This window comes from Cuculus canorus, chromosome 2 (genome assembly GCF_017976375.1).
Source record: "Cuculus canorus isolate bCucCan1 chromosome 2, bCucCan1.pri, whole genome shotgun sequence".
Lineage (NCBI taxonomy): Eukaryota > Metazoa > Chordata > Aves > Cuculiformes > Cuculidae > Cuculus > Cuculus canorus.
This window is the reverse complement of record NC_071402.1, coordinates 68,163,298-68,190,392: the sequence shown is the minus strand read 5'-3', so window position 1 is coordinate 68,190,392 and position 27,095 is coordinate 68,163,298. Positions and strand designations below refer to the sequence as shown.

The 27,095-nt window shown below is 36.6% G+C and overlaps 1 protein-coding gene across 3 annotated transcripts in view; it reads right to left on the bottom strand.

Annotated features, from left to right (window-relative positions):
* Positions 1 to 27,095, bottom strand: part of LPCAT1 (lysophosphatidylcholine acyltransferase 1) — a 66,289-nt gene that overhangs the window by 13,999 nt on the left and 25,195 nt on the right. For 2 of the 3 annotated variants that reach the window (XM_054058650.1, XM_054058649.1), the window contains exons 7-12: positions 25,513 to 25,547; positions 22,863 to 22,917; positions 19,440 to 19,522; positions 10,158 to 10,283; positions 2,955 to 3,108; positions 1,955 to 2,053 (exon numbers count right to left, since the gene is read on the bottom strand). In XM_054058650.1, the coding sequence (XP_053914625.1) occupies positions 1,955 to 2,053; positions 2,955 to 3,108; positions 10,158 to 10,283; positions 19,440 to 19,522; positions 22,863 to 22,917; positions 25,513 to 25,547 (552 nt within the window). The remainder of the gene's footprint in view (positions 1 to 1,954; positions 2,054 to 2,954; positions 3,109 to 10,157; positions 10,284 to 19,439; positions 19,523 to 22,862; positions 22,918 to 25,512; positions 25,548 to 27,095) is intronic. The other variant, XM_054058651.1, reaches the window with a different exon arrangement.

Genomic DNA, 27,095 nt, shown 5'->3' with positions numbered 1-27,095 from the left:
GACAAGACACTTTAATAAAACCTACCATACTTTCACAGATCAAGTAGTCAGAAGGCTCACAAACATCACATTGGCAAGATTGACAACACCCTTTTTGTTTCCTTAGCAATTTGAAAGGGAGGATGTGTAGCACTCACAGTGGAGGACTGCTCTTAGACTTGATTAGCATAATCCCCCTTGCTTCTCTTTCAATTGTCCACCGTCTAGAACTTTGGTGTCTCAGCAAGTGTCATTTTTTCAAGGTCTTCAGCCATATACAGAACAATTCAACTTTAAACACTTGTTCAGCTTTGCAATATGTTGCACTTAAGCTGTGTGAATATCTTACTGTACACCAAGCAAGGGCAGGGAGGAAGAAAGGACTGGCGAGGAAGGTTCTCCTTCTCTTTCTTCTAGGATACTGTGAGAAAAACCTCCTCAGATTGAGACTTTTTTTAAACCATCAAGTTGTCACTAGCAGGATAAAATGAGCCATACCCGCTTTGCCTTGCAGAGTGCCTCCCCTTCTTAATACATGCACGGAACATCTTTGCAGCTCTACAGTTAACTTTATATTTTGCAATTAACCAGAGAACTCAAAAGTACGTATTAGGAGTTGAAGGATAGAGTGCATAGTGTAGAACAGAAATTTTCTAAGAAACAGTCCTATTAACTTAAATTTAGGTGCTTTGAAAAATAGCACCTAAAAAGTTCCTCTAAAAAGTTAAGTTTATTGCACATTATGCATCATCATAGCTAAATTTCACTGAAATACTGCCCAAAAGCCACCTTCAAGTTTACTTTAAGCTTGTTCATTTTAGCGTGAAGACGAAGAGTTGACCAAACAGCACCTGACCCTTTCCCTATGTCATTATTTATTCCATTTGATCTATATAAAGGCAGAAAGCTTTCTGGTTTTTCCCTCAGAGGTAGCAGTAAGTAACAGCAGCTATTAGAGGCAGATTTCCACCAATATTTGTAGGAACTAAATACTTTTGTTCCTTCCTTGTCAAATTTGTTTGATACTGGCCAAAGGATAATAACAACAGATAAGAACAGTAAATAGTCATGAGAGCCTCCTTTCTTTAGCAAAACATTTATGGGAATAATACAAGTATGCTGAAGAACCTGAAAACAACTACTCAGAAAATAAAGCTGCCACGTAGTATCATGAAACTGAATGTTCTCAATTCCATGAGTTCACCAGTTGGTCATTATCAAGAGCTAGCACTTTTCAGTTTCAGTAACACTAAGACCATATGATTTGAGGCAGAGGGAACAGATGATGCAGAATGTAGCAGAGTCTAATACTGCTATTTCAACATGCAAAGAAATCAACAAGAAGTAACAAATCAAGGAGTTGGACAACCCTTCCCTGAAATGGCAAAGAGTAAGCATTGCTGCTGTCACTTTCCCAAAAAGCCCACATTATCCACCTATGCCAATGTGACAAACTGCTGAGGCTAGAACATCATCAGGAGCACTTCTAGGAAGCATAAAGTCTGGGCAGAGACTGTAGGACCAACACAGAAACACTAAGAGAAGAAAATCTTACCAAGAAGATAAGAGGTTAAAAAAAAAATAATCTCGATTAATGTGTAGGAAAAGTTTTAAAATTTTTTTATTAGCTTTAAAAATTAGATTTGATTGAAACAAAAGTAGTAAGCAGAACTCACTAGCCTTTAGAGATATCAATAAAATTGACTTCAGGTTTGAGTCTGTGTGCTGAAAAGGATTCTACCCAGAGTTCTACACGCAACAATTTCAAACTGCAAACTTCCATGATTTTACATGACTAAAAATTGTACTGTCTTCATTCCACTTATGACTTCTTAGTCCAGTTTTCCATTAATGCTATTTAGAAGTGTAATCAAGTATTAAACTAGAAGCTTGTTTCACATGCCCTTAAGTCTAAAAGCAGTATTAGCCATTTCTAAGAAAAGTTAACTTCATAGAGGAAGAAAACGCTGCTTACCTGAAATGCCAACTGAATTGTTTCCAGAGTTTTGGATGGCTTACAGACAACTGACAAAGCAATGACAAATTCCCGAAGGTCAATTATGCCATCTTCACTCTGTGAAGGAAAACTTCACCTGAAAATACTGCAATTTGTCCGAGAACTTTCATAAAAAACTAACAGTTGCTAAAGATGTAGAATATTCAGAAAGATCATTACATATACCACTGCAAAAAAAAAAAAAGTATCACTATGGAATTACTTCAGGGCATGAACCTAGGACAAAGCTCTGCAGGGCCTTTTCATAGTCACAGTCAGAAGTCATAATCTGAAGATTCTTGGAAGACTGCGCTGTTACTGTCAACCTTCACTTGCACATTTAAGACTATGTTAAACCATCTGAACTACCATGCTGAAATTAAAATTAATGAACCAGAGGAAAAAGTAGCCTAATTTAAGCCCTGAATGCATGACAGCTACTCTAGGAGAGAACACTGCGGGCATATCCATCTTCTGGTCCAAACAGCACCTCATCCAGACAAAGGTAGCAGTCATTTCCCCATCCTGACTGATTGCCAGAGAAATGAAAACTGGCTCATTGGTCGAGTTCCTAGGTCCTTCACATTTCAGACATCCAAAAAGAACAAGTCATTTATTTACAAGGTAAGTGAAATATCAGTCAGGCACTGCATTCAGTTGCGACAAGCAGCAGCAGAGTTTTAGCCTGAACACATCTTTCTTCCTCTTCTATTTTGCTTCTAGAAAAAAAAAAAAAATCAGTTTTGTTCAACTGATACTCCTGTTAACTTTTACCTGAATGAATGCTTTATTCAGTTGATGACAGGTGCTTTTGCCTTGCTGAAAGGAAAATGCTGTAGGCAAATACTGTGATGAAACACTCAAAAGCACATAGCAGTGGCCCAAATCAGACCTCAGTGAATTCCACTGGAATGGAATTAGACTAAGGCAGCGTTAACCAAAAGCAGTAAAATTTTTTAAACAAGATGTTGTTTCTTACCTCATCAAAAAGGGCAAACATACTTTCTAATGTGTGGGAAACTGGGAATTCCAAGTATGCTGAAAACTCTTTAAGATCAACCTTTTCTTTTTTCATTTCCATGGCACTTGCAGCATATTTATCAAGATCATCTTCAAGTGTTTCTGGCTTCAGCCTAGAAAGCATATTGGTTTTTGCATATTTTGAAAAATAAGCCCAGTTTTACAATACAAATTTCAATACACTAGATTAAGACATGGATGTTAATAGTCTAAAATATCACAAAATCTAGAATCAGAATTACCAAGCAACTTTACAGTAAAACAAAGTATTTCTGTCATTTTAAGGCTCCCATTAGGTCTTGAACTGTATTAGAAATTATTGCAAGATCTTAGGATCATAAACTTGGGCCTTTTATTCTACCTTGATTACAAGGCATAAATATAAGCAGTTCAACATGAGCAAAAACCAGTCTAAAACTAGCTAATAAGAAACACAAGACATGGAGAACTAGGTGGGATTTAGGTCATCTGAATATGGCTGTATTGTAGGACAGTAACATAAACCAATTACGATTCCAAATTTACTAATGTCACTGAACAGGAAAGACCTGATGCATCTCGCCTAAAAGAAATCGGGGATTACATAATAGCGATTATACCATTAATCCTGTTTGTCAGACCTCATTTTTCACATTCAGTCCAGAGCTGGACATAATTATGGGATGACCCCAAAAAAGTTATAGCAGCTAATGTAGCTACAGAAACTTCCTCAGTCCTTCCAATTGCAAAACTAGATTTTGACTGATGGATTAACAGCTTTATATTTATGCAGATATCTACTGCATGGCTGGATTTTTTCCGGTTGGTTGGTTTGGTTTTTTTTTTTCCAAGTCAAGCTTCCTGTTTTCTTTGCAAAAGTAAGTCTAAGTACAGATATAAGAAATAGTGCTGCAGGTATGTGGGCAATTCCCTCCCAAATCTTGATGAGCAGGTTTACTCTGAACTGATTTAGCGTGATGTGAGCATTCAAGTTTTCCAGTATGAAGACAAAAAGCCAATAAAATTTTTCTACACTACTTTCATGCAGTTGTCAGTTTTGCTGTTTGCTGCTGCAGACATGGAAAAGCAGTTACTTACAGAACTCAAACTCACACCAGAACTGTTCCCAGACTGCAGCTGGGACTTCTCTGCAGCTTCCTCTCAGTGACAACAATGAATAAAATACTTAATATTAGCATTCTCAGGAGCTTCTAAAAAAAGGTAAGAGAAAATCTTCCTGATAGGAAAGATTTTCTGATATATCAGCTGCAGACCAAAATTCCTTGCTGAAATGACCTTTGCAAAAAAAATCACTGCTTTTAAGTAAAACCACAACTGCTATGCTGTCTGTCATTACCTAAACATTACCAAAAATGTAATAAACAACTCCAAGCCTGTATTTCATGGGCCATTCTCCTACAGATCCACGGCCCTCACTGAACATTCCTATGTTCTCCATCCCAGCATTAAAGAATCTATCTTAACTTTTGGTCCTAGACAGTATAAAAAGAACCGCAAAACACTCCTCCGCAAACCATTCATTTTCCACGATCAAGTAGAAAAGTAGCAGGAACAATGACAAAGGAATCCATGGAGGATTCAAGATGCACACAGAACTCGGCTTCCACATGCAGGATTACACATAAGAAGAGACCACTGATAATACATCCCCACTGCAGTAGCCGAACTGGATTTTAACTCTAGGACGAGGACAGCTGGCATATGAATCCTCCCTTAAGATAAGCCACCACTGACACAGAATACACAGTCTAACATCTGTCTTTAATCAGATAGATTTGATTTGCAATGAATTGACCCAAAATTCATCTCCTAGAAGTGAGTGAATATGTTTGGCGAGTAGTAGTTGAGACTTGAGAGATCTTTTCTTCATCATTTAAGTCCAAAAAGCTAAAAAGTTTGAAGGCAAAACCTTGTACAGAAAGTAGCATGGCTTACCACAAATCTCAAAGACTTCTTGTAATTTGGGTGTTGTAAACATAGAAAGAAATTGTGAGCCAATCTCAAGAGTTTGCAGGTCTGTTAGGCAAACTTAGTGTGTCAGCTTGAGTACGACTGCATCATACTCCCCCCTAGCTCTTTCAGAATCAGAAAGGGATTGATGTGCAGTTGACCACAAGCTACTATGCTGAAGTCTTTGAAAGCCAAGTGTTCCACATCCCACAACAGCTTCTGACCAACACGAAATGGTTTGAGTGTCTGAATTCCTTTAGAACTGTTACTTTTATCCCAATGGAGGCTATAAAAAGCTGGAAAGCCATCAGTGGATGTCTTTGCTCGTGAAATCATACTCGTTTGCCTAAACTTCCATGCAGGATCTAGGCTTTATGATATATAAGACTATTACCTTTTGCTTCATTTTTTAGACCAATGGGCATTAAGAGAATAAAAAGTCATTCCTGAGTCCCTGAAGATAGAAAAGGCATTTTGCAAGATTAACAGCTCTGAACAGCAAACCTGACAAAGAAAACTAGATCCCTGAAGGTAGTGTTAATCATGCTGAAAACATCCTAATTTTAGCAAGTGTGATAGATGTTTTACCTACTTAAAGCTAGTTTTAGCTGTACTTTACTATTTGAAAGCAAACTCCCTTCTCGTATGACGGGAATCTACCAAAACCTTCTAGTACCTCACAAAACAGGAAGCTGCATAAGAACAGCTGGATCTTATAGCTAGGTATTGTAAACTGCAAGCTCTGCAAAATGCCCCAAGTCAGAAAAGCACAATACATTCAGGTTTATGTCTGCTGATGTACATCTGTGCAACTTCTTGTCATATTGGAGAAAGATTCTGAACAGCTGCAAAACCAACCTGAATACTCTGGCACATCCTGCCTTGATCCATGAGGCAGGGACTGTCATGGTTCATATTTGCTATCACAGAATCAACAGGTTGGAAAAGACCTCTGAGATCAAGTCCAACAATACCCATCTGCTACTAAACCATATCCTTAAGTATCTCATCTACCTGTCTTTTAAATACCTCTGTGTAAAGCCTGATCCATGATCACCTCCTGTAATGGACAGTATCGCTTTTATCATGAATGCAGATGGACAACACCCTCCAGAGGGCTTTTTTATTGTTATAGGTGATCCCTGAACATTCTGAAGTTATGGCACTGTTAGCGAGCTGTAAGCAGTTATAACTTTGGGGATGCAAAGCTCCGCCTACAGTGTGGACCACCATTTCAGGCACACAGATAGCAGAAATTCGCATTGTAGACTGGATGGTAAAGGCTGCTAAGAAGGAAGAGACAGGTACCAGTACTATAAGGTAATTACCTTCCCCGTTACAGATCTTATGAGCATATAGGGACATTGCCTAGTAGGATCCGCATGGCCAAATGGATGAGATAATATTGGAGAGTAATGGTCAAAATAGAACCACTGTTTAATTCAGGTCATTCTTACCAAAAGTACTATGGTTTTTAAGAGACAGTAGAAATGATTCAACTCAAGAAGGTTAAATACATTGAACTTCACCACAGCCAGGGAGTATGTAAGGAGGTAAACCTTACAGGCTTGCTAATGCCATCACATGGGCACAAGACATCACGCGGATACAAGACACCAGTAATACTCAGGCTCAGGAAGGCAAAGGAGATAGCTAAGGGTCCAAAAAGAATTCCAAAATGAATTGCCCATTGTTAGAGCTAAAAATTACAAACTAAGAGTAATTCTACTGAGAAAGCAAAGAGATCTAGAAGGCAAAAATAAGGAATTTTTCTGAAAGCTAACCTGAAAAAGATGATCTAGTACAAACCGTACCTTCTAACAGAAGGACATCATCAGCAAAGATATTGTGTCTTCAGTGAAAACTACAGAGAATCTCAGAATCTATGCAGTAAACGCATACTCCAGATCAAGAACCTGTAAAACTGAAGGTTCTGGTGCCACGCAGCAATAATAAAAAGCACATTCATCATATTACCATATAATGTTCTTGCTGTACTTTCCATATTCATTGCTTTTGGATGCACAAACTGGAAGCCCACTACTATACTGGAAGAGAAAATGTACCATCTTGTACCACTACTAGCCTCTAAAAAAAAAAATTAGAAAAGAAAGAATTGATGAAAAATATCTTACTTTGAAGAGCATTTGCCAAAGACCACAAGTGAATAAGAAAAAAACAGAAGTAGAAAAGAGTTGCTAAGCCAGAAGGATGTGAGGTACATTCACCCTACTACACGTTCCAAATTAAATCTGGGGTTTTAAAAATGAAGGATTTGGGAAAAATAAACAACCAGGAAGCAATCAAGTAAACAATGCAGTAGCAGAGTACTGAATGTTAGTAAGTTGAAGGGTAGACACATAGCAAGTGAGAGAAGAAAGCACAAAACCCCCACAAACCATCAAGCAAGGAATAAGATAATAGATGATCCTTAATCTGGCTCAAAGCTTGATGAAGCTATCAATACTTCCTCCCCCCCAAAAAGATGCAGAAGGCCTGTACCACTAGAATTACTTGCACAAAATTTCAAGTTACATCAAGACAACTCCATAAGTCTCATCTAACAGCAAGTAGAACACAGTCACTAAATAAAAAAATTTCTACTTTGGATTGGAATGCGTGCTACATTTGATCTCCAGCTTCCAGAAAATAAAGCAATTAAAAGTGAGAATAACCAGAGCAACAAAAAAAATTTAGAAACTTGACTGAAAACTAGGAATTCTCTAGGAACCAACTGACAACATAGAAGCCACAGTTCCATAATAAGAAGAAATAAGGCTAGACAGTCCCTCTAGTTTATGTGCAAAGTGAATGCAGGAAATGGAAAGAACATAAGCTTGAGAAAATAGGAACAGATCAATTCAAATTAGAACTTAAGGATCTTCTTGCAGGCAACTACCCTTAAGCAGCTCATGAAACGTATCTCATAAAAAGACGGACATGAGACTTAATTATACTGTGCTAACACTTTCTGAAGGAGAACATAACCCAAGTAGTATTTAATAAGGCACAAAATCCAAACAAGCTGGTAACAGATCTAGTCAAAGTACAAACAGAGAATCGTTTTAAACAGTGGGGTAATTAATTATGGAATAAATCAAATTAAGCAAAGGATTTACAGTTTATGAAAGCTACAATAAAGACTACACATAGCTTAGTAATCAGCTCATTGGTCAGACAGATTATCAGGCTCAACAGAAGCATAATTGCTTGTGGACTAATGCAAAATTTGAGAAGATAAGACTATGGTCAACTGATCTCATTGACACAGCATTTTACCACTAAGTTCAGTACAAGGCAGCTGAGTTTCAGCCAGCTGTGATCTGGCAGCTGTACAGCTGTGTTAACAGAGCCCAAGCTCTTCATTAGATGAAGCATGAGAACTTGCTGCTGTGGCTGCTTGGCTTCTGGATTGGATGACATCCAGCTGAGCACAGGCTAAGCAATTCTACAGGAAATGTTAATGAATGTCATAGATATGTAAACAGAAATTGCTCTCCAGTGTAGCAAACTGAAGTATAACTCGATTTCAAGAAATCTAAACAAAAAAAGAAGTCTGGATTTCCCTCTCTATAAAAATCTTGCATTTAAAACTGGATGTTAGCTTGAACATATGTTAGTGCTTAGAAACAAGTATTAAGACTGGACGCAAAATCCATTGGATAAAAATGTACTGTTCCCATTATTCAGGGATGTGAATGGATAGTCTTTAATGCCTTCCTAGGCCTAAAAACCTTTGAATAAACAGTAAAATGACTGCATTGTCAAAGATGCATTACACATGAAATCATATTATGAACTTCATTCAATTGTGCCAGAAAAATACTATCAAAATAGTTTTCTTACTGGCATATATTCAAATCAAGACAGGATAATATTTCAATGTACAATTGCTCAAACCATACTAAGAAATTCTGGGTTGAGGGGACTCTCACTCACAAATGCATATTGTTTTAGAGGCTAAAACAAAAACCCAGAAGAGCATAATTTGGAGGAACGGCTTTAAATTGAGCAGACAGAAGCCAGACAATTTAACAAGAGGATTAAAGTGAATCCTGGGATTATCAACTGCATAATAAGAGACATGGGTGGTTTTTTGGGCTGTTTTTGTTTTGTTTGCTTTTTTCCTTACTACTGTAAATTCAGAACCTTTGGAACAAATCAAGAATCTTTGTTTCCCCTCATAAGTTTTTCCTATCCCACTGGAAATCTTTTCAGGTGGAGGTCCTGACAATGAATGTATGTTTGTCATCTGGATGCATAATGTATGCTGTCCTACATTCCTTATTCTCCATTAGATCTTTCTCTCTTTTTATCCTTTATACACACAAGCTGGAAGATGAAGGGAAAGTCAGTGAAAGGAAATACAGTACAGCATGGAAATAATAAACTATGCTCTATACTTTCAGGTGAGGGGACAAAAAGTGGAAAGAGTTCTTTGTATATTAAAGCAGTTCATAGGATGAGGCTATAAATTTAGTTTGTTGTTGCTCAACAGGATGAGACGAGAAACAAGGGAAAACTGGAAAACAGCAGAAGTTCTACTATTTGGTTTATGTAAATCTTTTCACTGTTTGCTAAAGCTTTTCTTGAAAGGTGAAGCCAGAGGGATCTGACAGTACGAGAAAAGAGAGAATTCGCACTGCACATACTAAACTACAGCTTGACCAGAAAGGAGTGATGCTGCATAAACTGAACTACTGGCTTCACTTTCCCCCAATTAGGAGCAACCTACTCAAAAGATCAATCACTTCTTTACACTTTTTGGAAAAGGGTGACCCCTCTGCCCTCACTATTATAATGTTAATTGAGTCACAAGACTGTTATGGCAGCACTGCTCTCCCTTTATAGATGTCACAAGAAAGGGCAATTAACTCTTAACTGTATCAAATATTAGGAAACCCACAGTATGCGTGACCCTCATCAGGAGGTCTCTTCTTGTTTTGTTTAGGAATGAACACTTCAGACACTCTGCTCACTTGTCAGACTGGGAAAATACAAATTTTACAGCCTACTCTACTCACCGGGAAATAGGGTTCTGCTTGGAAGTAGAGAATAGTATTGGTTTAATTTTATATTTGTGCTTCCCTGATTTTAGTATTAAAACATTCCACACATTCATAAAACCAATATTGTTTTATAAAGGGAAAAGTACAAAAACATACACATATAATAAAGATGCACCTCACATATAAATATTGTGTATGCTCACCCAAGGCTTCTCACAAGCTTTGCAAATTCCAGAAGACAGGTGTCTGAAGGCAGACGAAGTTGTCCTTCAGCCAAAGCTAGCTGACAGTCTTCAAATGTATAATCTGTCACTGAAACTCCCAATGCTCTTGAATAAACCAAAGAAACACAGTAAGAATCATCACTTTTTTTTTCCAGCCAGAAATTCTCTAACAATTATGCTCTCTATACTGAAAAAACTATATGGAAGAACCCATAAAGGAAAGTTCACATACAAAGGAATGAAATATGGTACCCTGAGCAATTGCAGAACATCTATTTGATCTTAACAAGTATATGAAAATATAAAAGAACATAGAAGAAAAAATAAGCAACGCATAGACTTTCAAATTCCTTAATATTCTTATAGAATAGAACAAGAGTTTCAAAATTATTGATCTAGAACAAAAGTATTAATTAATAATTATGTTAAATCTTTATATTACTATAATGCCAACATATTAATAAAACAATGATCACCTGAGCAGAACAACTATTTAATTCATGTAAAAGTTAAAATTACATGACAGGTATGATTTCTCCACAAAGAATGGCTAGAACAAAGTATAAAAGCGAGTGGAGTTTAACTCCAAGTAAAGACAACTTATTTTTTAAGCGTATGACATAGGAAACATAGAAGAAAAACTACTGCAAGCTTTCATATGTAAAACAATGAAATATTCACTTTTGCTTTACTTCTAACTTGATGCTCTGTAGTAATAGCAGCACCAAAAGATACTTCAAGGAAACCCCGATATTGCAGTTGCACTATATTTGCTGGGCCAAAGTTGAAGGAAAGACAATTCCATTTGGAAGATGCCTTTGAGAATTCAGTGTACAAACATAAGATGCAATTTAGAAAGCAAACACTGCTCCACGAGTTACTCATATGACATGTTTTCTATTATGCTTCATTTTACTTGTATTACTACAAAATGTTATCTCCTTTGTGCAGCCTTTTGCAGCTTGACGAAGTTTTCATACAATTTTTTTCCTTGACTTATCTTCACTACTTTTATCTACAGGGTTTTCTACCTCACTACTAATCACCATTTTTTGTCTGGAAACTAACGTACAGTAACGGCAAGATTGATACAAAACCCCGAGGCATGCCACAATCATTATGACTTCTCTGACGAAAACTCTGCATTTAATTCTATGCTTTATTATAGACAGCATGACATGTAATTGCAGTTACCTCTCATGCAATTATCACTTAATTTCTGTCACACAGCCTCCTATCCAGAATCTTGTTACAAGGCTGCTGAATGTACATGCCAATGTAAATAAACCAGATCTCTTTTACCCACCAATTGCCAAACTCCGGGAATTCTAATACATTAGTAAAATATGCACATAACATTTAAGCAACTGATCAGGGTTTCTTCTCTCTGAGGCAGAGAATGAAAAAACAAGGACATAAAGGATATAGCTATTTTAGATGAATAGCCTCTCCCTTGCAAGAAAAAACAACAAACAGGAAGGAACAAAAAGAAGAAGGTCAACTAAACCAAAAAGGTACAGGCACATACAAAAGGCATCTTGAAATCTTACAGACTGCTGAAGGCTAGATTGCCTAATGGGGATGGATCCTAAGCAATTAAAATGCATTTCCTCCAGTTTTTCACTTCTTGATCTGTTTCATTACTCTTCTACTCCTACAAGAAATGTCCTAGGAGCATTTGCAAATCTGTTAACCACCTCAGTGGAATAGACAAGAGGTTCACCCCGCAGATTTACAGTGAACATAGTAATTAATGTAATGTAAAACCCAGATGAAGGACTCCTCCATACTATGGGGATTTAAATTCAAGTTCCACTTGACTTAGAGATCAGGTATTGCAGGTCTTGTCAATACTTGAATTACATGTATTGTATTATAGTATAAGAGATCATTGGTATCATACAATACAAAATCGGTTTCCCTTGGAAGAAGAAAAATGGGTGGATGAAAGGAGGCACATTACACCAAATTTCATCAGATTTTAAGGCAATGGTAGGTGTAGCACACAAGGGAAATACAGGAACTTGCAGGCCATCAGCTAAAGCATAGGGCAACTACACAGAAAAGGGGAAGCTGGTTAATAATAAGTTAAAAGAAGAAACTGAAAAAAAACAGGAATCGGGAGAAGCAACAAGACACCAAAAAGATTCTGAAAGGACAAAAAAAATCCCATATGACTCAGCAACTGATTAAAGGTAGCAATTAGAATAAAACCCCATTTTTTTAAAAAAAAGCATGTTCTCTCAAGGAAAACAAGTAAGTCCGACAAGTTAAAACAACCATAAAGATGGCAAGCCAAAGGAAAATAATTTACTTGTTAAAACTGAAAGCTAGATGCTTTCCACACACATCAAAAGGAAGGAAGATGACTAAGAATGATCAGGTCACTCAACCTGGGAGGAGGATAGAAGCCTGACTGACTGCTATCCCAGAACCAATGCCAGATTTAAATAACTTCTTCCAAATAATGGTTTTCAAACACGCTGAGGGAGCCTAACCAAAGAGGAATAAAGAGAACTCTAAACCAACCAACCAACCCACACCACGCTTAAGATACAGAACAAATTCCAAACAAAAGCAGGGGTCATCTCAGACTCAGCCAATCCATAAAGGGAAATTACAACATGCATCTTTTTATAGCTGTACGCACCCTTTAAAGAAGAGCGTGTATTTGGGCTAGATGTACAGTGCTATCAGTATGGGAAAATTCCCACTACAATCAACATCTGCAGCCAGCGTCACACACAAAACAGGATTGCGATGATTGCACCTGCTCTTGCTCACCTCTTGCCAACTTTGCAGCCTTTGGACTTCTGAAGAAAAGCAAACTGAACTGAAACAATGTGTTTATATCTATAGACTTTCAGAATTACAAAGACTGGAAGGGGAAGAAACAACTTCTACTCACAGTAAAGTTCAGTCACAGGATCAACCCAAAGCCACACAAATTAGAGTTCAAGGGGCTCTTAAATTCAAGAAATAAATGACAAGCTGTATACGGCTGGCAGTTTAACACAAAATGACTTTGATTTCAGCTCAAAATGTTGAAGAAACTCATGGTGGGGAACAAAGTTCACTGTTGGTGCTAACGCCTGTGAATTTTTCAATTTTAGAATAAAGATTAGCATACTAGAGTTCACCGTAAAGCATGCAACTCACAGGATTTTCTACAGGACCTGTTACCACACTGTTTCAACTCATGCCCAGGATAATCTTTTTCTACTTCAATTCAACTGCTAGGAAAAAAAGGGATAATTTCAATCTGAAATTTGAAATGCAAATTGCAAGGGAATTCACCGTTCTTAAACTAGAAGTGTAACAGCTTTTCCTATATCCTCATTTGGAAGCATTTTTTTTCTTCTCTTCTTCATACTATCTCTGCTCTTAAAACCACTTAGCCTGAGCCTGGCCTTTTTAACATTCAGCAATTTTACATTGCCAGATGTGGACATCTGGCTTCACACACCTTGAGACTTTCTCCCTTTCTCCCTTCTCTGAAATGCTATTTACCTTTCATGATATTACACTAAATGAAATTCCAAAGTCAGCAAGTCACTTCAAAAAAAATTAAAAAAAACCCAAAAAGCCCTAAGCTTTCTTGCAAACTTGAGTCTGTCACATGCAGCATTTGTACTTGCTACATCCTGACTTCTCACACCAAGCAGCTCCATGTCTAACACTTGTTTAGTCATAATATAAAAATAAATTATCTACTTTCTCATTTTCTGCATAACAATCCACTACACATACAAAATTCTGAACACGAAACAGATTAACTGCCATAATATTACGTTAAGAAAATGGGTCGTGTAATTGTTGGTCTGGATAAGATCTTGTAGGCTTCTACATCACAAGTCTTCAAGAGGTGAAAAATGAAGCAGATCCTCTGTGTTGTCAGCACTGGAAATTCTAGTTCAGTAACTAAGTTTACCTAATTGCTACACTAGCAGCATTCACAAAAATAAACAGAGTCCACAATATAGTTCCCCCCATTTTTGCATATGGCCTGAAACCTAGACAAATGGATCCTTGTTAACTCCAGCACTTGAATAATTCCACTTATACTGATCCTTATGCCTCTGATGGTATAAAAAAGATAGGAAAAAACCCCCGAATTGAATATCAAAGTTGAGTGCTTAGCCTCCAATCAGTGCTTCAACAGAATCACATATAAAACTTCAGACAGCATAGGCACAGAACACAGCACTTATTTTTTTTTTAACAAGTTACCTTCAGTTGGTTACTGAAAACACAAATAGCCATGAGACAGACCAGTAAGCTACTGTAAACCCACATCCTTAACGAATAATGCTATTCTTCAGCAACTAGCATTACTGTACCACATACAGTGACAGAGATCACGTTTTGAGATGCTGTCAAAGCCAGCAAGAAAAGAAATCTGATTTTGACTTTGTAGAAGATGACAAAAGGTGAGATGGACACAGAAGATTATCTGTAATATCTTTTGCCCTCCCCAGCATGCTGGAAAAAAGGATTCATTTCTCAGAAGCAAAACCAATCCTCTTGTCAAGCTGATACGAGTTACTGCTTTAACAGTGTGACATGCTGTTAAATGTTTGTTTAAGTGGAGAGAAAAACAAAGTTACTGGAAAAATGCAAACCAGACTATGTATGTAGTTATAACACTGAGTTCTAACACCAGAAAGATAAGAAAAGTGAAATGCTCAGATCAGGAATGCTGACAGAACTTCAGTTCTGGTGTGTTTACAGTTTAGGAAAACAGAGGCAAAAGTATGCAGTTTCTATCAGGTTTCAGTCTAAGCATCTGCTATATGCATAAAAACAAATTAAAAACTTGCAATATTTTAACTTGCATTTTTTCCCCCAAAGTGTATCACTTAAGCCATATTTTCCCCTATTATGACAATAGTCTCTGCAAGAGTAACTAACAAACTAAAGCAAAACAAGTATTGTTCACATGTTAACAAGTGTCCAACAGGTCTGTGTGTAATTATCTAAACAGCTTACATATGTAATTATGTTTGAGGTTAGACTTGCACAAAAAGCCGACAGTGCAGGTTTTTCACAATTAGCTGCCGGCACTACCATGGGCTTATTGGTGTACAAAATGAACAGTGTCAAGTACATACAAACTAACTAGAAGCTGAGCTATTGACATACTGCTATTAAACATATTAGAGCCCCAGTGGATTGTAAGGTAATAAACTAATAAATTTTGTTTGGCAAAGTAGAACAGTTTGGATTAGAAGAGTTACCTACTCTCTTTAAAGCAGTATCTCTATAGTCTAGCCAGTACTTTGATTATTTTACAACTATCAAATTAGGTGTTCAAGAGCTATTCAACAGGCAGAAGGCTACCATGAAAAGAGAATTTTTTTAAGGAAAAAACCCTAAACAAACCACCAAACAAACTTAAAATGGGAACCAATAAATTAGAAACTATGATGCATAAATACAATGTAGAAAGATAAAGACAGGGCAAGTTGCAACTAGTGCAATTATAAAGCACAAAATTGTTTTTAAAGCATAAGGGAAAAATATAAACAGGGACATAACTTATTACTAGCAGAGGACAGTAAAATTGCCAATAGACAAAAAAACCTGTCATATGCAAGAAATACATCAAGAAACAATTAAGATGACACATCTTACAGATACAATTAAGTACTTTCCAACACTTTAACACTGGATGTTTCCTTTATCACTGAGAAATTTTTATAAATAAATACTTGTGATGGTAAGGTCATATGATCTGCTCCTAAAAATTCTAGGAGAGTTGGGATTGAAGCCTCAAGTCTACACACTCACAATTTTACAATACTACCATATGTCCAGTAAATCATGGGTTAATACTTCTAAGATAATTAAAAAAAGTAACAATGTAGGCCAGAAAGCTTGACACTAAACTAGAAAACATAGAAAGGAAACAGTAAGTACTGAAATTAATAAATTAACAGATGTAAATACACTGATGATAGTTGACATCAATTAAGGTGGTATCAGCTCATACACATGAAGACTGCATTTATTTTAAAGAAAGAACCTGTGTGGACTTTCAACATACTTAAAAGCACTCAACATGTTCAGTGATTTGAAAGTGACTCTAAACACACTTTGTGATAGCATGTTGTAGATGAGATGGACGTTGACTGAACATAGTAGCATCAGAACAAGGCCAGAAAGACCAAAGAAGACAGGCTCACTCAAACAACATAGGTTGTATAAGAAAATAAAACGCAAAGCATATTGATGGAGAATAAGTAGGGGGAAATATTTTAAATAGATTAATTCAATCAGCATATACCTTTTGTGCATAAGAAAATGCTACAAAGGAAGACAAGCATGGAGTAACTATTCAGTGGCTATCCTGTATGAGCAATTCCAGTTCTGATTACACAGATAATCCCCAAAACAGAAGAAACAGAGAGCTGAGTAGCTGTAACAAGACTGTACATGACTCTAGTCCAATGCTATTGAATAAATATCTGTCAATGAGAAAAAAAGGTTGAAGATGACATATTAAAATACCGGTAATTATATAGGCAAGATTAAGAAATCCTTTTAGAAAGTAAGTTTGGATTTTTACAGAAGCTCTGAAGTGACCAGACTTGGATCTTGCTCACCCCTCCTGATGAGAAGGACTGCAACTAAAAGATATCACTACAAGTCAGCACTGCAGGATGCAAATCGCCACAGGCAAAACTGAAAGGTCTGTAAGAGCTGTAAGCTTTAAATTAATTTTCTATCATGACAGTGTCCTTCGAATAGCGGAAATTTGTCACCTGGGTTCTTGTGGAATTTGGTGACAGATCACTGCATAAATACTGAAACACCATCAAATCAAAAGATTGGCTCATATTACATTTGAATTAAAAAAAATAGGTTTAGTTTAGGGAAAAAAAAAAAAGGTGTCTAGGAAGTGAGGTCTTGAAAAGCAGCAGGAAAGGGTGCTTGCAGAATAGTAATTCAGACTGAGTAAATTCTAGTCGCAATACATTAGACAATCGTACCCAACATAATCCAGGAAAAACAACTCAGTGTGTTCATACTCAAATGTATAGTACATGGCAGTAGAAAATATGAATGAGAAGTGGTGGGTTAATGCTTCACTGCATCTTCAAAAGTATACAATTATTTTCATCCCGGATGAGAAGGAATACAACAAAGACATGTGGAAGTGCTACAGCAGTTAAAAAATAGTACTTCCTTTATTATCAATATGGCTACATGAGGGAACCCAAGACACGGAAGAACACTTATGCTTGAAGTTCCTGGCCTGAAAAAGAGAGTCAAAAGGCCAGGCACACGTGGGATTTCACTTTTTGGGCAATTAAATTCCTCTATCCTGCAAGAAATGAATGTCCTAAGGAAGCAAACACCTGTGAAAAACAGCATTTCCTTTGTCAAATATTTTATATATATATATATATATATAAAAAAGTGAACAGAAACTAAAAAAAAAGTGAACAGAAGCTAAACAAATACGGCTAACCCCAAAATTTTCCATATAGTCAGAAAGCAGAAACAGTGTAAGAATCAGACATCCTGTCACGTATTTTGTTCAACACTTAACAGAAGCTGTTCACCAGACAAGATTACCACGAAGGCAAACAGATTTCAGGAGCAACAATTCCATGTACGGTTGCCCTCAGCAAGTTAATCAACTCTTCTTTAAATTGGGAGTAAAGCACAAGGTTTTGCTACAACACAGTGATCTGTTTCATCAAAATGGTACACTAACTGATACAGTGTTCAAGAAAATGAGACACATCTAGTTGAAGCAGTAATACTGTTCTCTAACCAGCAACACATGATGCAGTGCTAGCACCAAATAACACCCGAGGTGCTAGAGTTGCAACTGCTGCAACTCCAGAACAGACTGATAGAATCTGAGCTGGTATCTCCTGTACCAAAAGCCACATGAACAAACTGGGAGAGTTTGGAGAACTGCCACTAGAAGTAAACACCTGGAAGCGGTCAGAAGAAAGAAAATTTCAGCTGTGTTGATATGTTATTTTAACTCGTCTACAGTAATCCATGGTATCCAGGCATCAGCATTGTTTTATTTCCATTTGCCTTTTAGCCTCATAACTTGGATATCCAAACATTTATTTTTCCTTTCACATCAATACAACATCTACAGCCCCTTCTTCATGTCAAAGCAAGCCATGTTTGCTATCCCTCATTCTGACATTGCTCCTTCAGACCTGCATCTTACTTCTGTTACCCCATACGCCTAATTCTTCAGAGGTAGGAGGAAAAAAAAAGATGAGGAAAATCACATCTCTCCTCCTACACACACATAAAAATGAAGGCAGGTGGCTGTAAATTTCTGTAGGCTTTTGGAATTTCTCCTTGTACCACACAATCCCTGTCATCTGATCAGAATAGAGGTCAGAACGAAGGTTTCATAATACAGCCTTCAAACTGAAGTCTGAGGACAACACTTATGTAGTACCAGCTGACTGTCTTAAATTAACTACAGAAGTTTTTGAGGCCACTGCAACTCTAAGACAGGTAGATTCACATAGATCTTATTGTTCAGAAGGACATTTCTCACAGCAAGAAGACATTGAGCATTAATCTGCTGTTACACTGCAGGCCCAACATCCTCAAGCACACTCACAGAGCTGGGTTCTGCTTATAAACCACAGAAGAATTATTAGTTTCTATCTACTACTTTTGTCGAAATTGCCAACTTAGAAATGGAAAAAAAGTTACACAAAGGAAATCAAGAGGCCACAATTTTTTTCAAAATTAGGAGTCAAAAGATCCACAAATCCTTAAAGAGCTAATGATCAAAGACCCGAAGGTTCTTTATAAATACTGAAAGGAGCATATAGTGAGTAATGGAAGGTCTACTGGAAGGATAAATAACGAATGAGCAAGAGTAGCTAATTAAAAATACAATCTCAATGCTACAAACTTTGGTTAGATAAACTTGCATAAAATTCAACTATGCCTTTCTCCTCAGAAGACCGAATACCCACAGCACCAGGCAGAACTGGCTTGTTATACGAAGACATGCTAAAAAAGCCCCCAAACCCACCGTTTCCTACAGTTCCCTCTGTATTTGTGACTCCCTGGCCTCTCCTCTGAGAGGAAGACAAGTGCTATACACACACACACACACACACATATATATATATATATAAATGTTTTGTATACACTACCATAGACTACAAGGTTCTTTGCAAGCTGACTTGATTTAATGACATTTTCTTGATTCTAAAATTAAAATCACGCATCTATTTATTTTCCATATTACAACATACTTACTCTGCCATTACACGTCTGACGTTATTGGCATATAACACTGGATTTTTTCTTTCTTCTTCTGAAGGAATATACACTGGTAAAAACTACATACAGAGAACTGAATTATAACAGGAATATTTAACATTTAAAAAAAAAATCACTATTATAGCACTATGGTGAAAAATGTATACAGTTTGTTGCTACTTACAAAATTATATTAACAAAAGGACTATAGAAAATTAAAACATGAACTTTCAAATGCTTAAGAATGTATCACACTTCTAGAAATTCATGTAACAGTGACTGATCATTTCTTACCTCATGGAACCCAAAGGGAGTTTTATCTTCCTTTCATAAGTGTGACCAGGAATTTTTAAATACTTTAAAAATATTAGCATTTTCTTTCATAAACATCTCTCTCACATCCTGTATTGGTCTGCTCTTTCCAGATAACCAAGAAAAGCACCTGCTATGTGAGCATTGTTCTACAGCTTAAATATTAAGAGGTCAATTTTTTGGGACATCAGGTATTACTGTTCCTCCTGCACATTTTGAAATCATATATGACCGCTTAATGTACACTTCAAATGTTTTTATCTTTTGTTGATGGTGGTTATAAAAAAATTCTCCTTCGATTTGACACTAGTTATTAATATTTGATTGAAAGAAAAACTAAATAAATGCAGATGGCAACAGAACCACAGAATAGTTGAGGTTGGAAAGGGAAAATTAAACCATTACTGCTAGAGATGTGTAACAGAAAAGGTAGCTTTCAGAATAGGATGTCCTATATTAAGACACCCTCCAGTTTTTGGCTGTGTTTAAGCGTTCATTGAAATGTGATGTAAACCTTAACATTATGGCCAGCCTCACTTAAAAACCTCAAAACATCACGTCTGTCTAGTAACTAACTTCTCAGATAGAAGGAAAAAGAAGAGAGCACTCCAATTCCCATACCTGCTCAGTACCAGACAATTACTTTAGTAGTGCAACGCAATGAGATAATTTATGCACTAAGCAAACAATGTTCATAATCCTGTGGAAAGCTTCTGAAGTAGAACCCAAATGTTGTAATAAACTTAGTTTTATTTCATATAATTACCTATGAGAAGTTACAAATGGGAATTATGATCCAGATACTCCACACTAGTTTTTTTAAAGAGAAAATAACAATGGAGAATAAACAGTTTATCATTTAAGAAAGTACTTCTCAATCAACTATGAAGCTAGCTGTATTTTCAGAACTGCATAATTGTATGATCAACAGTACCCCAAGTACTGCAATTTGAAATTTGTCTAACTGTTTCTTAGAAGTATTCAGGGATGGACAAGTCTTTAACGTATTTTGGGGTTTGCTACAGTTTTCCTTATATACACCACTGCAACTGAAAACATTTGACTCCTGCCTTCTAGGTTTACAAGCAGGTATGCCAGCCAGATGTGATGCTATATAAAAAGGACAAAGACTAAAGTTAAAAGTGGAAAGATTGTTTCTTCAACTTCCAAGCCCTATTCTACTTTTCCGTGTTGCAAATTGCTATCAAGTCATTTAAACACAGAACAAGTTTGACTGAGACGATTTCAGAGGTGTTCTACATGTCTGTGCTTAACTGGACAGAAACGGCGTGATCATTTCAGCACCACTAATAAAACTAAGAGAACTCTCAGCTACCACAGACTGTGATGGATGCATGAAAACTGAAGCTGATAGGGTCAGCAAAACAAATTGACATGGGGCAGAACAAACTACATGTGCCCGTGATCAGACATCTTTTCTTCACAAGATTGCTTGCAAGCCAGTTCCAAGTACAGGATGGATAGGCAGAACAATATTTACAGTTACTTATAAAATCTACATAGATGCTTGCTGGTATGCTAAAACATACATTATATGCAGAGAAGCACAGACTAACAAACTTCAGGTCCTGATTGCTGCTGTTAGACCTTTCTAACCATCATTTAATCATAAGCATACTGAAGTTGTGCTGTTTTGCTGTCCATTTCCTCAAGTTACTGGGCCTTCAGCAGTAATTCTGGTATTAAGGCTGGTTGGTATTTGCCAGGATATTTGCCCTGTGCGGATGGAACAAAGCAGGAATAAAAGCCAACAAACTTTGCAGATGGGGGAGAAAACAACTTTGAACACAGAAAAACTAATTTTTCCTCTGTGTTCCTAAATCTGCCAGGCTTCCTTACAAAACTAGATTCAGTAACTAGCCCGCACATACTCTGCCTCATGCTTGCAAACAGTTCTACTCCTTTCTCCTCTGCCAACTCCTGCTTTAGTATGGAGTATTTCAGAAAGTAATTTGCTGTTGTTCTGAGTTACAGACACTCAGCATCTGTGAGGAGCTGCTGTCTTAAAAAATCAAGAAAGCTCAGCAGTGTTCACTTCTGCGTGGAAGAAACCGTTTTACTTCCCTAGGGCAGAGAACCATGCTCCTGAGATAGAGTAAAAATCCCACCAGTCAGCTGGGTTGTCTTATACCTGTGTGAGGCAGTTGCTCCCTGGCCCTTCTACCAAAAACAGGGCACTACTTCGAAAACAGGATTTTTTAATAGTGTACACATATATAATAAAAATTAATAGCCAAAAACATGCAACTGAAGTGATAAACTTCAAATCTCTACAACAGTTACAGCTGTTCAGTGGCTGGCATTTTAAGCGTTCGTTATTTTTGAAAACTTACAGAATAAGTAAACAAACACATAGCACAGCAATAACAAGTACTGTGATTAGCATATGTTATGTGTTACAGTAGTAATATATATTTGTATGTAAAGATGTAATAGTTCTTCCTAAGAGTTTACCCTGCCATCAGTTGCATCAGAGATAAACATCTGCTTCATTATTAAAAAACATAAGCAGAATAATCGCAGATCATCTTATATAACACCTTTAAAACATCAATTGCTCTGTAGAATGCATAAATGCAGGCACTTAAAAGGAAAGGTTTTAGTTGTTTGCACATTTTCACTACAGTAGTCTTCAGTCTCAGGATAATAGCCAGTGATTAAATAACCTATCTGGCCTATAATAAACTACTTGGAATGACTTTTCTCGAGAAGACAGTCCTTAGTTTGTACATCAGCATTCACACACTTGGATATCTAACACACAGTTGGATACTAGCTGAAAAAGCAATCAGGCCAGTTAAAGACAAAAAAATTGTTCACAAAAGACTCTTTAAACAGAATCAGAAATCTACTCAATTTAAATAAATAAGTAAAGTTTTAAGCCAAGTAGAAAAAACTATTTTGTTATTTCATTTTTAGTCTACACTTTGAGACACAGAAGCTGCTTGTCTAAAATATAAGTGGTATTTTAATCTGTTTTCACAGACTGTGTTAACATACAAAGTTTGAAAACAAACTTTCACTGCAAAATTAAGTACAATGTTATGTATTCTGATACTGCTCAGAATTCACTTTTTTCTTACTGACCTCAATTTCCACAGAATTGTGAAACTGACACAAAGTAAGCCACAGAATTTTTAACCTAAAAGGTGAAAAAAAGAGAAGGATGGAGGAAAAATTTACATGTAGTGAAACAGTAGCACATTATGCTCCAAAGTCTTCCAGCAACATTTCTACTTCTAGGTTTGATCTTGTTCAGACAAAAACTTAAAAGGTCTTTGAAAGTACTTCTAAACATAACGTTTTGTAATGTGGAACAAAAGCAATTGACACTGAAGTTGCATCTTAAAAGAAGCCCCAAATCAGGAAGACAAACAGTAATTTGATATACAGGTACTAATGCATAGAGTAAGATATGATGTAGGCATAGCGTGTAAAAAAAAAAAAATTAAGTCTGTTTCACGAAAACACTGTATTTAGCATAGAGCTGGCAAGATTAATTATAACCACTAAGATTTTATCATTATCTTGTCTTGGAATCAAAGTTCATTATGCTTCAGAAGTCTATTAATCAAGTGCAGTACATGTGTTTTAGTAGCCTAAGACACAACATACTGGAATCAACTTGACCTTAGAAAGCAGTAAGGTTCAAATCCAGGAAAGGATTTAGTAAATCTAAATTAGGGAGCAGTGTGAGTAGCCACATTTTACACAGTATCTAGGTGATTACAGCAGTCAGCTGTTGTCAGGGGAGGGCTGATAATTTTAAGCAGATAAAGTGCAGTTCCTAGAAGCAACACCGTACTCCTTCTGCTATACACTCATTGAGGGCTGTAACACACTTTTTTCAACCTTCTTTCCTACTGAACTTCCACCACATTAAAGCAAAGAAAAGGAGCGAGAACAATAGTGGAACTTGTGATTTGAAGTTTGTCACTGACAGGAAATGTGGGAATCTAGTTCCTACATCCATGTCCAAGGGAATTAAAAAATCCCAATAAATTACAAGTAAACTTTTCTCTCTGCCAGCTCTCTGTAATCCTCAAAGATTAAACCTGAAACTATAAATTTAAAAAAATGCTGGAACCTGTAGCTAACTCAAGTCTGATATAGAGAAAATTTAAGTTGCATACTACAGGCAACGTTCATTTTCAAGGCAGAGCCAATTGATCTGCTCTGAGCAAACCAGTAAAAACATTCTTTTTCACAAGTGAAAGAAAGCACATAGTTTCCATGTGACAAGTTCTTAATCCATTTTATAGGCCACATCAAAATTGGAACAAACAGAACACTCCTGGATACAGTAACATTTCCAGATTAAGTTTTGGCTAACACTAAGACAAAAGAAGAGAGACATTTGCTGAGAAAGTGAAGATTGCATCAGTCTTTAAATTATTTTCTGCTAAGACATCAGAAATACATTTTAGGTCACTCAGAAGAATTAATCCTAATTAAGTAAAGCTGTAATTTAAACCGACCCAGTGAATTTGCATAACATCACATGCTGCCTCAGACTCTGATTCAGCTTTAATTAAATTTAACTTTATTAGCAGAGGTCAGCACTTGGGGAAAAAAAAAGGGGTTTGTACACATTGAAGGGAATTCTGAAGCAACACACCTACAAGTTCCTTCCCTTTTCTTCCTCCTTATACGTGTTCTTGACTTCTCAGGTAGGACACTAAGCTGCAAGTAAGCTACTCGCTTTTCTCCCTCTGGCCAACTTAATTTGCTAGATCAACCGCAATGCAAATGCAGGGGAAGAGGTAGAAACTCACAGAGAACAGAAATATCTGCATGCAGTAAATGCTGCAGTACCTACTTAGACACTATCATGGATTCATCAGTTTCCAATGTGACAATTTAACTGAAAGCTGGACCTTTAAAAGTGACCAGTGACCTCCTCAAGTTTCCAAATCTAGACACATCCTTAACTGGACCTGGTTCCCAGTCCATTTAAAGGCGCAAAATTAAGTGAAAAAATTCTAAATTACTTGAATCTTTGTTAATCCCAATGGTTTCCTCATTACTACTAAAAGATAGGATCTCAGGTGGGATATTCAAAACAGTCCCCAAGGATGAAGGTAATGGCAAGCCATTAACTATAGAATCCAACTCCTCTTTACTTAGGGTTCAAAATTTCTTGTTTTGATCTTCATCTAAACATTTTAGAACTTCTATTCCAACACTAAAATGAAAATACAGCTAAATTACTTGTTTAAACAAGCAAGAATTGCTTCATTTAGTATTTTACATTACATGAATTTGCTAAGGAGTCTCTAAAATAACATTAAAAAAAGTTACATTGAGGCAAGATAATGAAAGCAGTATCTCCAAAATCCTCAAGTGGGCTGCTGGTTTCCATGGGAGTAGACCAGTTTCAAACAACAGCCATATAGATTTTATACAGAAACACACCAAACTGACTTGCAGGCAATGAAATACGTATAACAAAAACTAGCTGTTTTACTTCAGGTATGCGGCTAAAAAAACCAATAGAAATTTGAAATAAAAACAAAATCCATTCTGCAAACAGTCAAAATTATAGACACAGAAGTATGCTGTTTATACCTGGATACTTCTAACTGAATATTACCATAATTAGGCAATAATACATAGAAGATAAAAATTAATCCCAAAGAGTAATCCAATAACCAGTAATTACTACCCCACTATATATGCCTATAAGTCATGTAAATAAAAATTAATGAAAGAAAGCAATAAAACATAAGGCACTTACGCTCCTGGCCCTTGCCACGTCCATGTGATTGTGTCCTACAGAAGGAAGCATGACAGTTGCAATTAGTTACTGTACTTCCAACTTTTGTTACATTATAGATGGTATAACTGGCGACATATGACTAAAAGGTTTTCATGGAAACTTCAATGTCCTGTTTGCAAGAGTTCTTAGCCCCAACAGGAATCAGCCTACCTTTTATGTAGCCAGGAAACATCTAGTAACCCAGCTCTTAAATACAGACAGATCACCTACACCCATAAAACATTTACAGATCCAGGGATTCTTCAAATGCTGTTAGCCTTGGAAAAGTTATTTACTATAAGCTGATGTTCCTCAATATGTATAGTCCCTGTGTGTCCACCTTAAATGTGAAAAATGGTTAATGGGATAAATCAACAGCTTGGAAAAAGGTCAATGTATCATGAAGGACTCCTAAAAACCTAAATTTTGACTTTCAACTTTTATTTTAAATCAAACAAAACATGGTAAAGAATTATTCTGTCACTAGCAATCAACATACGCCATGAAAATAAACGTCTCCATGTAATGATCTTGTAGAACTTTCATGTCTATAGTTTTACTGTTAAACTGCTTCTGGCAGTTTTGAGGTCTCTGATAATATTGCAAGTAAACACATTGTATGGTTTGTTTCTTCCACAAGGAACTGATCATGCAATGTAAACAGGTGATAATTTTTCTAATGAGACACTAGATTCACCATATAGAACAGTAACACAGCACTACACATATCCAGCTCAGCCCTCTAAGTTGCAAGAGTGCAGGAGGAGACAAAGAAAAAAAGAAACCTCTATTAAGGTACCTTGCCTGGGCAACAGATCACTGAGCAGCAAATAAGTATTTTCAGAATGTAGCCATTGTGCTGGCAAGTTGGCATAAACTCAAAAAAGCCACGCCAATCAACAATCCTGCGAGAAATTCCCAAGGTGACTGTTGCCACAGATATGTATACTTTTTCTTGTAGGGAACATCAGGATGCAGCAGGAATGACTGCTACAAACGCTACGCAGTGGAAAACAAGATTCTGGTCTGCAAGAAGCAGACCCATTTTGCAGGAGACTCCTGCCAGCATATCCAATATTTTTATGCTAAAACAGCAAGCAGATGACAGGAAGTGGTATTTTCTGTACCTACTTTAGATATCTTTTGTTTATCATAGCTACCAGCTTATGCTCATGGCCAGCATTCACTTTGATGGCATCCTGAGTACACTTTGAAACTTTTATATCTAGATAATGAATCCTTTGAACTACGTGGAAGGGCATCTTCCCTATAATTTCTATTTTACACAAGAACACATCAGGAATCATGCCAAGTTTCAATCAGCAGATTGGCTGTGTTTTCACATGCTTAGTCAACCCTGATACACCAAAGCCGCAAAAGAGATGCAGCCAAACCTATCAAATAGCACAGCTACTTGTGGAAGACACTTGGATATAAAAATACATTTAAAATGGCTCTGTGATATTTTAAAAGGTATATAATCTTTCATAATTATCAGCAAATTGAAACAAAGGAAAATTTGTGTACATGAAAATTAGTACGAAAAAGGACCACAAAAAAGT